At 41.8% G+C, this 12,281-nt stretch overlaps 1 protein-coding gene across 1 annotated transcript in view; it reads right to left on the bottom strand.

Annotated features, from left to right (window-relative positions):
• Positions 1-12,281, bottom strand: part of glp2r (glucagon-like peptide 2 receptor) — a 65,074-nt gene that overhangs the window by 17,175 nt on the left and 35,618 nt on the right. Inside the window, exons 7-8 of the mRNA XM_072558256.1 lie at positions 8,497-8,656; positions 599-659 (exon numbers count right to left, since the gene is read on the bottom strand). Of these exons, the coding sequence (XP_072414357.1) occupies positions 599-659; positions 8,497-8,656 (221 nt within the window). The remainder of the gene's footprint in view (positions 1-598; positions 660-8,496; positions 8,657-12,281) is intronic.

Raw genomic sequence — 12,281 nt, 5'->3', positions numbered from 1 at the left:
TCAGGAAGTTTATTTCACACACGGACCTCCCCCTCTGTAAAACCTTACCCCTCATGATGTCTTTAAATCTCTCTCCTCTCACCTTAAAAAAATGAGTCCCTAATTTTGAAATTCCCCATTCTAGGGAAAAGGCAGCCACCATTAACCCTATCTATACCCCTCAGGATTTCATAAATTTCTATCACCTCTGAACCTCCTATGCTCGACTAAAAATAGTCCTAGCCCATCCAGCTCTTCTTATAATTCAAATCTTCCATACCCAGCAACATCCTGATTAATCTTTTCTGAATCCTCTCCACCTTAATAATATCCTACCTATAGCAGGGTGACGAGAACTGGACACAGTGTTCCAGAAGAAATCTCACCAATGTCTTGTACAACTTCAACATGACGTCCCAACTGCCGTACTCAAAGGACTGAGTAATGAAGACAAGCGTGCTAAATGCCTTTTTAACCAGTCCCCTCCACCCCCAATCCTGTCTATATGTGACCCAAACTTCAAAGGTGATTGAATATGTTTCAAGAATGTAAAACAATACACTGATTCAACTATTTATAGTGTTATAAAGGAATTAATTTCCTTTTTAGTAAATCTTACCATTCATTCTCATAGATAACCTTTGAAATTGTCCAAGGTATAACAAAGAATAGTGGGCACACTGAAAGAGAAAGAAGTTCATTGTTGATTCATGTCAAGAAATGCTACTGAGCTGTGGAAGTATGCTACTCAGAGCCCTGTGTGGATACTCAGGTGTAGTAAGGCAACTGTGACAATTTTATCCAGTGGATGCATTAAAGGTTTCCTTCTGGAAACTGGAGAGCTCAAAGTAATACTTCCAAGTTAAACTGGAAAGCCCACTCCAGGGGAATAAAGTTGGAGAATTCCCCTCAGAGTGACACAGCAGCATCAAGTTGCCACCTGCAGGTTACAGGTGAAACTGGTATCACTGCTACACCGTAAGAGAAATAGGAACCTCACCAATCTCCCAACTGGGATTTCTTACAGACCCATGCGGAGGTATAAGAAGCAACTGGAAGTCCTACCCTGTTCCACTTGCATTTCCACCACTTATAATGAGTTAATAGACTTTTCAACCAAGTTCCTCTAACTCTTCTGGTTCTGTCAAAGTCAGGAGTCACAACACCAGCTTATAGTCCAAAAGGTTTATTTGAAATCACAAGCTTTTGGAGCACTGTTCCTTTGTCAGGATGATGAAGGAGCAGCACTCCAAAAGCTTGTGATCTCAAAAAACCTGTAGGACCATAACCTGGTGTCGTGTGACTTCTGACTTTGTCCATTCCAATATAACACCGGCCTACTTTTGCTTGTACATCTTACGGTTTTATAAACAGAACACAGGGCAGGATGGGAAATTTAAAAGCAACCTGCATTTATATTGCAACCTAATGCCAGAAATCATCTGTGACACAGAAACGTAAATCAGACAAAAACTGACATTGAGCTAAACAGGAAAATGTTAGGACAAATCATTAAATCTTAGTCAATGTTTAAAGGAACTTCTTAAAGAGAAAGAAAAGCGGAAAAAAATTTCCTTCAAATGTAAGATCTAATTGGTATGAACAAACATGCTGAAAGGGATGTGCAATATACAAGAAGTCAGAGCTTGAAGATTAGAGAAATAAGAGCTGAAAGGTTACAAACCTAAAGTAGTCAATGCCATGAAGGAAGTTAATCACAACTATATGAAGCTTACATTGTGGTGTTTATAATCCTCAAATCTTTTTGGGGCCAATTCCAATTCAGGAATACTTTTCAAATAACCCTTCTCAATTACATACTAAGAAAGATAGGTCTAAAGACACTGAGTCTGAGAAATGGATCGAATTGTCTCCAAAGTAAATAAACCAGATGAAAATATTATCATCCTCCAGATAACATTTTTTTTAAAACACAGGTTTCAGTAAATTATAATGTCTAAAATTATTAATATGGTCCTCAATTATGTACCTTCCCACTCCACAGTGGGAGTCAGATTGGTGAATGAGCAAGTCAAAAACTATGACAGACATTTAAGGAAGAACTGAACATACAATTCATTGGGTGAGATGGTAAGTCATAGTGTTAAAAGTTTGTGATTAAACATAGGAAATGTAATTTTATTTTCACAAGAATTGACTTTCTAAATTCAATTAGAGTTACAGTAAAATATTTAAGTCAGATATTCTCCTATTAAAGTAACAATTATCCTAATTCTCCAAGTGAAGACTACAGAGTTAGCAAGATGACTCTGCCTCAGTCAAGGGGAGAATTATCATAACTAACCTGCAATATTCAGACCTTTACAATGAGAAAAACGGACAGAGTTTACCAGATCGAAAATTAAAACCTGTACTTTCAATATTTATAGTGCAATTTTGAGGTAGCATAACTAATTTATTATCAATGGGGTAGTATTCTCAATTATAATTATATTTGTCCCTTTATGTGTGAAATAGCATTGTTGCACTATTAATCTAATTATAAAATCATCCTGTTTGATTGCTAGGAAAGGTTATATAACTACTAACTTCTCGGTCTATTCCCCATCAGAAGGTGCACAATGGTCACCATTTCTTACTGCATGAAAAGTTTGAATGTGATGTCAGAATTAAAAGGTGACACTAGGACACAGGATGGAACGGATTGTTGAGAAACTGATGAACAATTGTATTTTCTACTTTCTAATTTCCAATGTACAGTAAATAGTCTACAAAATAATATTAAGCCACAGTGGGACAACTTGCTTGCATGCAGTGCACATCCTGGAACATGTCATCAATGTTTCTTGTGCAGAAAAGCTGCTAAACTTGAGATTGAGGTTTTAGAACTCACGGAGTCATTGTGGTATACGAGCAAGGCTGAGAACCTCATGGAGAGCACATTTAGGAAGGCAGTCCCACCAGAGGTTAAAGAATTGTAAGCAGAGATGAAAGGAGTGACCACCAGACTATCTACAAGGCAACCTCAATTATCTCAACGGCACAGGGTGGGGGTAGTATTTTGTTCAGATAACCAAATGTTTGAATAATCGAATGTTCAGATAACACCGTTTACCCAAGCATCGGGATCTTGAGATCTCATTCGGATAATCAATGTTCGGATAACTGAGGTTGTACTGTAGTAGGATGAGGCAGGCAGTGCAAGGCTTCCCTGACTCTCTCTCTCTCCCTCTCTCTCACTAACCAGTTTTCCATTTTAAATATGAGTGAAGGTGATGATTCCTCAGGGAAGTGCACCCAGAGCCAAGTCCATGGCACCAAGGTCACTCAGCTGCATAAAAGAGGAGGAAAAAGGAGTGGAAGAACAATATTGGTAGAAGAATCAATTACTAGGTAAATAGATGATTCTGCAACTTCAGAAATGATTCTAGGATGGTATGTTGCCTCCCTGGTGCCAGGGTCGAAGAGAAAGACAGACAGACAGACAGACAGAAAGAGCGGCAGAGAGAGGCAGAGAGAGAGAAAGACAGACAGACAGAGAGACATGAAAGGGGTAGATAAATGAGGAGATTATGGATAGTAGGCCAGGTCAGAAGAAAAGCTGCATAAGTGATAATAAGAGCAAAGAATAGGAGCAAATGAGTGAGCTGCATTGAAAGCAATCCATATATTGTAATAATATGCCTAGGAGTATGCCTAGAAAATGGGTGACTGTCATAAAAGCAACCCATGTCATAACAGGACTGAGTGTGGTGTGGGTAAAAAATACATGGAAGGTTCGAATCAGGCTGTAAAATTCTTGAACTCGATGTTGTGTCCTAAGGGGAAAATCAGATGTTATGCTTTGAGCTTGTGCTAAGGTTCACTGGAACACTGCAGCATGGCCGAGACAGAAATGTTGGTGTGGAAACACAGTGAGATGTTGAAATGGCAGGTGACTGGAAGCTCAGGGTCATTTTTTTGAACATAACTTAGAGGTTCTGCAAAGCACTCACGCAGTATGAGTTTCATCTCCCCAGCGTTGCAGAGACCACACTGGGGACATTAGTGAGTACATTACTGAAAAAAAGATCTTAGTTCTGAAGATCAAAAAGTAGAATTAGAATTAGTTTGGTTGGAGCTGAGAGAGAGAGAGAAAGAGAGAGAGAGAGAGAGAGAGAGAGAGAGAGCAAAGTATACAATGATGGTGGGAGTTATTTCCAGATTACCAAAGAGTAGTGTTAATTCAGGATATAATATAAATCAGGAAATTAGAGATGCATGTTGCAAGGGTAGTACAGTAATATTAGGGGACTCCAATCTACTTGTTTTTTAATGTTCAATTGTGAGACATAGTCATCACTGGCTAGGCCGGTAGGTATTGCCTGTCCCTAGCTGCCATTGAGAAGGTGGTGGTGAGCTGCTTTCTTGAACTGCTGCAGTCCACATGCTGTGGGTTGACCCACAATGCCCTGAGAGAATTCCAAGATTTGGACCCAGGAACAGTGAAGGAAAAGCAATATACAGAGGAACCTTGATTATCTGAACATCAATTATCCGAATTTCGGATTGGCCGAAGGAGATCTCAAGGTCCAGATAGAAACATTACATCAAAGAGGTGTTTCCAACACTGGTCACATCTTTTGTTTACAATGATTTAATAATGAACTTGGCTTACTGAAAGGCTGCTGAGAACAGTCCTGGACATCGATGGGAGCCCAGGCACTGTCTCCAAATGATCTCTCTCTCTCTCTCTCTGGGGTGGGGGGCAGGGGTGGATGGGGGCGTGGTTGGATGAGTTTCATGGGCAGAATGGGCGCCGCAGTTGGACAGGGTTGGGGGGAGGGGTTGGACGGAGAGTAAGTTGGATGGGGTTGGGGTCAGACGGGGTGGGGTGGACTGTGCAGGATTGGGGGCATGGATGGGGGTGGGTTGGACGGGGGACAGGGTTGGGGGGTCAGGGCTGGATGCGGTTGGTGGGGATCAGACTGAGGGTGGGGGATTCAGACAGGGGAGTGGTCAGATGGGGAACAGTCGGACGAGGGACAGGGTTGGAGGGGTTGGATGGTGGGGATGAATTGGATGGGGTAGGTGGGGTTGCGGGAGCGTCAGATGAGTTCTGGGTTGAGGGGTGAGGATGGGTGGATGGGGGCAGGGTTGGGGGGGTTGGACGGGGAGGGTGGAGTGGGGGGAAATCTGATGGGGGTGGGGTTTGGGGAGTCGGATGGGGCAGTGGGGGTGGTTGGGGGGGTGGGGGGGGTGCAGGGGCTCGCACGCAGTGTGCTGCTGCCTAGTTTCCTAAACGGTGGGTGGACTTAGCAAATGCTCGCTGTGTATTAATCCCAATGAACTGATTCGGAGTTGGGGGGGTGGGGAAGGCTTCAGCAATGCTGCAGGTCCCTTACACACAAGTGTGTGTCTGCTCAGAAACAAACCCTGAGACAGAGAGAGGGAGCAAGGCAGGCAGAGCAAGGAAAAAGGAGACTTCAGAACACTCTGAGCCTCAGAGGAGAGGCATTGAATCAATGAACCGAATAATCAATTATCCGAACAAAATCGTGCCCACGCATCTCGTCCAGATGATCGCTGTTCCTCTGTATTTCCAAGTTCCAGTGATGAGAGGCTTGGAGGTGGAGGTGTTCCCATGTTTTTGCTTCTCTTGACCTTCTAGATAGAAGTAATCATGGATTTGGAAGGTGTTATCTAAGGACTGTTGGTGAATTTAGATTAGATTAAGACTGATTGAGCTAATTATGTCTATCCAGTCTACAATGTTGTAGAGGATGAATTGCTAGAATATATACAAGATTGTTTCTCACATAATATAGACTCAGTGGTTAGCACTACTGCCTCACAGCACCAGGGACCAGGTTCGATTCCACTCAAACTGTCTGTGTGGAGTTTGTACATTTTCCCAGTGTCTGAGTGGGTTTCCTTTGGGTGCTCTGGTTTCCTCCCACAGTCCAATGATGTGCAAGTTAAGTGAATTGGCCATGGTAACTTGTCCCTACTGTTCAGGGATGTGTAGGTTAGGTGCATTAGGGAAATGTAGTGTTACAGAGAAAGGGTGGGGGATGTACTTTGAAAGGTTGGTGTGGACTTGTATGGGTCGAATGGACTGTTTCCACACTGTAGGGATTCTAAAAACAAATATGTTGGAGGACCAGCTAGGATCTTAAACCTAAACAAAGGAAAGGAATAATGGGCACGTTGGCTAGAGAACAGGGAAACTACAATAAAAGGTATGACCATAGACAGGCAATGACTGATATTTAAGAATTAATACATAGAATACAAGAAATGTATCATATGAAACAGAAGAGAATTTGTGGCACAATAAAATCTAAGAGAAAAGGTGAGTCAACCATGGCTTATACAGGTAGTTAAAGATTGCATTAGAACAAAATAAAAAGCTTTTTGATATTTTCTAATCATCCTGTCCATTTTACAACTCCTGAGCAGGTCAGAATTGAACCAGGCCTCCAATTACAAGACAAAAGCCCAAGGTGGAAGCTTACAAAATTTCCAAAAAACTAAGGATAGAAATCATATTAGAATTTAACAAAGGAGGACCAAGAAACTGATAAAGGTCTGAACAAACACATTGGAGTTTTTTTTGAGGATGTAGCTAGCAAAGGGGAATCAGCGTATACAGTGAACTTGGACTTTCGTAAAGTATTTGATTAAGTGAGATTGGAAATTATTGATCTATGGATTAAGGATTAATTAATAGATAGGGAACAGAAAGTAGCAATAAATGGGTCATTCTCAAGTTGTCAGGCTATGGCTAGTGGAATGCTGCAAAGATCATCACTTGGGTCTTAGCTTTCCACAGTCTTTTTCAATGGTTTGAACATAGGAACCAAATGTAACATTTCCAAAGTTGTTGATGTCACAAAACTAGACAGGAGCAGATACCACCTACGAAAACCCTTGGCTTAAGTTAAGATCAGTCTGCATTTATTTCAGCTGCTGGTACTAACAGATATTGCTACTCTGATGAAGATTAATGCACAAACAAAGCACCTGGATTAGATGAAACCCTTTCCAAAACCTTCAAAATTTAATCAAAAAAAGCTGCATAAATGATATGTAACTGCAAATTAGGCTGAGTAGCTTACTCTTAAATACCCTCAGCCCTGGAGCTTTGACTTCCTTTGTTAGAACCTTGGTGGGCTCCAGTAGAATTGAGGCTGGGATGGGGTTATTACGAAGGGTGGCAGGTAGTAGTTTATAGGGGAGAAACACCGGGCTTGGTGATTGAACAGATATGAAGAGAGAAATTGAGAAATGCACTCAAGCTCATTCTCTAACCTTGAACAGACAAATTAAATAGGAACAGTAATAGTAAATTGGTGAAGAAGTTTGGCAATGTTCAAAATCAGATCATAAATGAGGACCAGAATATCCATTGTGACAACTGTGCCCAGTCCTGGTCACCACACTACCAGAAGGGTGTGGCTACTTTGGAAAGGGTACAGAGAATTTTAAATCAGGACACTGGAGGATTTTAGCTATGAAGAAAAGTTGGATAGACTGGAACGCAGGATGTTCAAGGGCTACCTGATAGAAATTTAAAAGATTGTTAAAGGCATGGATAGAGTGGGAAGCTTTCTCTGATGGTGGAGGGTTCTGTTACTAGGGCGGGGGGTGTAGAGTTTAAAAAGAGGTGTGCGAGGCAACTTTTTCTCACAAAGGGTTGAGAGTGGCATGAACAGGCTGTCATGGGAAGTGGTGGAAGCAGACACAATAACAACATTCAAGAAACACCTGGATGAATGCATGAATAGAAAGGCAACAGAGGGACACAGATCCTGTGAGTATGGAAGGGCAAAACGTGTCAGTACATGCTTGGAGGGCTGAAGGGCCTGTTCCTGTGCTATATTGCTGTTTGTTCTTTGACAAGATTATCACTTGAATAGGAATGAACTCCAGAAGCTGTCAGGGTAGTCAAACATGTTTCTGCAGGGATAATCAAACATTAGGGAAAAGACAAGGAATGTTACTTGATGTTATGACGTTGCACAATGTAGCTTGTCAAGCACTTTGAAAAAAATGGTCACTGTTGTTTGCAAACATGGCAGCGAATTCACAGTGAGATCCCAGAATTAGCAACAAAATAATGACCATGTAACCCATTTCAGTGCTACTGATGACAGATACCTAATGGACAGCATTCAGTGGACAGCTCTCCTGCTTTTCCTTAAAACAGTGCCTCTGGATTGACACTGGGGTCCCACATTGGCAAGAAAGTAAATGGTGCCTCATCCAAAATATCAACTTCCAAAGCTTCAGTACTTCTTGGGTGCTGCAGTGAGAACCTGGACCTGAATGCTCCATTCTCTGGAGTGGACTTGGACTTAACCAGAGATCTACCACTAAACTAAGGTGAAAACCTTGCACTGCTGATGTCCTTTTCAGCAGTTCTCAACATTTATACCAAGCACATGGGAATGGGGTAGGTTGTCTTTTCCTGGATGCTCAGCTGTAGTTATCAGTACACACATCCATCAAAAAAAAACCAAGATGATTAGTTTTTAAGACAGTGAATACGTTTTGAACATTTGAGTCACTTACCCCATCCTATCAGGGCATATTGCTTTAACAGTCTTTTCTCTGAAAGGACAGCAAGGACGATCATTTTGTGAAGATAAATTCCTTCCACCAGAAGCCAGAAGAAGTTGGCTCCGACAAAATAGTGCATCAAAACCTGTGCTATCTTACATCCATTTGAAACCTGCAAGCAGAATGTCGACTCTTCATCAGTAACTACTTCAACGTCTTTTACAATGGATGGTAAAACACCAGATTCATTTTGCTGATGTTTTTGTATTGGCTCACTTTATTTATGAGGACACCACTCATAGTAGTAATTTCTGGGTCCACAAACTTTCTGGAAACTCAGTGATTGTGCTGTCATGCTGTTGTCTTGCTACAGTACAATAGAATTCTAATAGTGTTACCATTATATTTAGTTTTCCATATTAAGAAATCTGGGCTCATACCCAATGAACAGAGGGGGTAATGGTTCAATGATTTCAGATGTCAGATATAAAATGTTATAGGTTATATAGATTGCTTGATCTAAATGGATAGCAATTTGCAGGGCTCTTATGAACAACATTACTCTGCTCTTTAATGCTTTCATAGAATCTCTACAGTGTGGAAGCAGGCCACTCAGCCCATCTGAAGAGCATCTCACCCAAACCCATCCTATCCCTGTAACCCTACATTTCCCATGGCTAGTCCACCTAACCTACACATCCCTGGACACTATGAGCAATTTCACATAGCCAATCCACATTGCCTACACATTTGTGGACTGTGGGAAGAAACCAGAGCACTCGGAGAAAACCCATGCAGACACAGGGAGAATGCGCAAACTCCACACAGACAGTCACCAGAGATTGGAATTGAGTCCAGGTCCCTGGTGCTGTGAGGCAGCAATGCTAACCACTGAGCCATCATGTTGTCCTGCTTTGTTTTAACAAATGTACTGAGTAAATCAATTCCTGATTCCCTCAAACTTTGATAATGACCTTTTAGGCACAAGTCAGGAGTGTGATCGAATAGTCCCCCTTGCCTGGATGGGTGCAGCCCCTTCAACATTCAAGAAGTTCAACATTATCCTGACCAAAGCAACCCACTTGGTTGATATCACCTCCATAAGCATTCAGTCCCTCTACCACTGATGTATAGTAACAATAGTGTGTACTATCTACTACACGCATTGCAGACATTCACGAAGGGTTCTTAGACAACAACTTCCAAACCTACAGCCATCATCACCTAGATGAATAGTGCATGGGGACAGTACCACCTGTCATTTTCTCTCAAAGCCACTCACCATCCTGAGTTGGAAAGATACTGAATGTAAGTTCGCTTGCTGAGCTGGAAGGTTCATTTTCAGATGTTTCGTCACCATATTAGGTTACGTCAGTGAGTCTCCAATGAAGCACTGGTGGAATGGCCTGCTTTTTATTTAGGTTTCCTTGGGTTGATGATGTCATTTCTGGAAGTGAGGTCATTTCCTGTTCTTTTTCTCAGGGGATGGTAAATGGGATCCAAGTTAATGTGTTTGTTGATAGACTTCTGGTTGGAATGCCATACTTCTAGGAATTCTCATGCGTGTCTCTGTTTGGCTTGTCCTAGGATGGATGTATTGTCCCAGTCGAAGTGGTGTCTTTCCTCATCTCTATGTAAAGATAATTAGTGAGAGTGAGTCATGTCTCTTTGTGGCTAATTGATGTTCATTTACTTGGTGGCTAGTTTTCTGCCTGTTTGTCCAATCTAGTGTTTGTTCAGTTCTTGCAAGGTATTTTGAAATGACATAGTTTTGCTTGTTGTCTGTATCGGGTTTTTCCAAGATCATTAGCTGCCGTTTTAGTGTGTTGGTGGGTTTGTGGGCTACCATGATGCCAGTGGTTCTGAATCATCTGGCAGTCATTTCCAAGATGTCTTTGATGTAGGAGAGAGTGGCTAAGGGTTCTGGCTGTGTTTTGTCTGCTTGTTTGGGTTTGTTGCTGAGAAATTGGTGGACTGTATTCATTGGATACCCATTGTTTTTGAAAACACTGCATAAGTGTATTTCCTCTGCTCTGTGTAGGTCCTCTGTGCTGTAATGTGTGGTGGCTCGTTCAAATAATGTTCTAATGCAGCTCCGTTTGTGGGTGTTGGGATGATTGCTTCTGTATTCAGTATTTCGTCTGTATGTTTTGTTTTCCTGTAGACGCTGGTTTGAAGTTCCCCATTGGCTGTTCATTCTATGTGACATCTCAGAATGGTGGTTTATTGTTGTTTCCTCCTCTTTAGTGAATGTTATGCCAGGAAGGGTGTTGTTGATGGTCTTGAAGGTTTCCTCTAATTTGTTTGATTTAGTGATGACAAAGGTGTCATCCATGTAGCGGACCCAAAGTTTGGGTTGGATGGTTGGCAGAGCTGTTTGAGTCTCTGCATTACTGCCTTTGCTAAGAACTCTGATATCGGAGATCGTATGGGTGTTCTATTGGTTTGTCTGTAGGTTTTGTTGTTGAAGGTGAAGTGGGTGGTAAGGCATAGCTCCACTAGCTTGACGATATTGTTCTTGCCGATGAAGTTGGTGGTGTTTGGTGTATGTGTCTTTTGTTCTTCTAATAGTGTAGTCAGTGTTTCCTTGGCCAGGTTGATGTTGATGAATGTGAATAGAGCTGTTACATCAAAGGAGACCATTATTTCATCCTCTTCTATCTTAGTGTCTTTGATGGTCTTCAGGAATTCTTGGGTGGAGTGGATGGAGTGGCATGAGTCTTCTACTAAGTGTTTTAGTCATTGTCACTGCATTAGAATCCTGGAACTCTTTCTTTAATAGCATTGTGTGCTGGACCAGTCAGAGAAGCCCTCATTCACTGAATTAATAACACAAAAGAGTTATTGAAGAATGGAAGATATCTTCCCATTATTAGCCGCAAAGGAGTGAAACATTTGGATTCTCATGGTTCACAGCATGGTGGCTCAGTGGTTAGCATTGCTGCCTCACAGCTCCAGGGACCAGAGTTCGATTCCTGCCTTGGGCGACTGTGTGTGAAGTTTGCACGTTCTCCCCGTCTCTGCTTGTGTTTCCTCCGGGTGCTTCAGTTTCCTCTCAGTCCAAAAATGTGCAGGTCAGGTGATGGCTATGTTAAATTGCCCAAAGTGTTCAGGAATGTGTGGGTTAGATGCATTAGTCAGGAAAAAGTGTTGAGTAATAGGTAGGAGAATGGGTCTGGGTGGGTTTCTCTTTGAACTTGTTGGGCAACATGGTATATCATAACTGTACCATGATTGAATCTTGTTTACAATACATAGCAAGGCCATATGGAAAACCTATAGCAATAAACTTTTTAAGCATATCTAAAGGGGTGCAACAGTAAGTATATCCAAATGATTTAGCCATCACATAAGCTTGTCTTAGGGAAAATAGTATTCTCCAAATAACCATTCCCTGTGCTAAGATCAATCACGGGATCCAAATATCACTCACTGATTGTTAGTGAGTTTTGAGAAGATTTGTAGCTCAGGTTGAGATTCTGGATGTAGGTTTGCTCGCTGAGCTGGAAGGTTCATTTTCAGAGATTTCGTCAGCATACTAAGTAACAGAGTGAGCCTCTGGATGAAGCACTGATGATATTTTTTGCTTTCTGTTTATATGTTTGGGTTTCTTTGGGTTGGTGATGTCATTTCCTATGGTGATGAACCTAATGAACATAGTCCGCCGATTTCTCAGCAACAAACCCAAACAAGCAGACAAAACACGTCCAGAAACCCTAGCCACTCTTCCCTATATCCAAGACATCTTGGAAATGACTATTCAGACCCATTGGCATCATGGTAGCCCACAAACCCAC

This window comes from Chiloscyllium punctatum, chromosome 39 (assembly GCF_047496795.1).
Source record: "Chiloscyllium punctatum isolate Juve2018m chromosome 39, sChiPun1.3, whole genome shotgun sequence".
NCBI classification, from domain to species: Eukaryota; Metazoa; Chordata; class Chondrichthyes; order Orectolobiformes; family Hemiscylliidae; genus Chiloscyllium; species Chiloscyllium punctatum.
The sequence above is the reverse complement of the archived record's forward strand: the minus strand, read 5'-3'. Positions and strand labels throughout refer to the sequence as shown.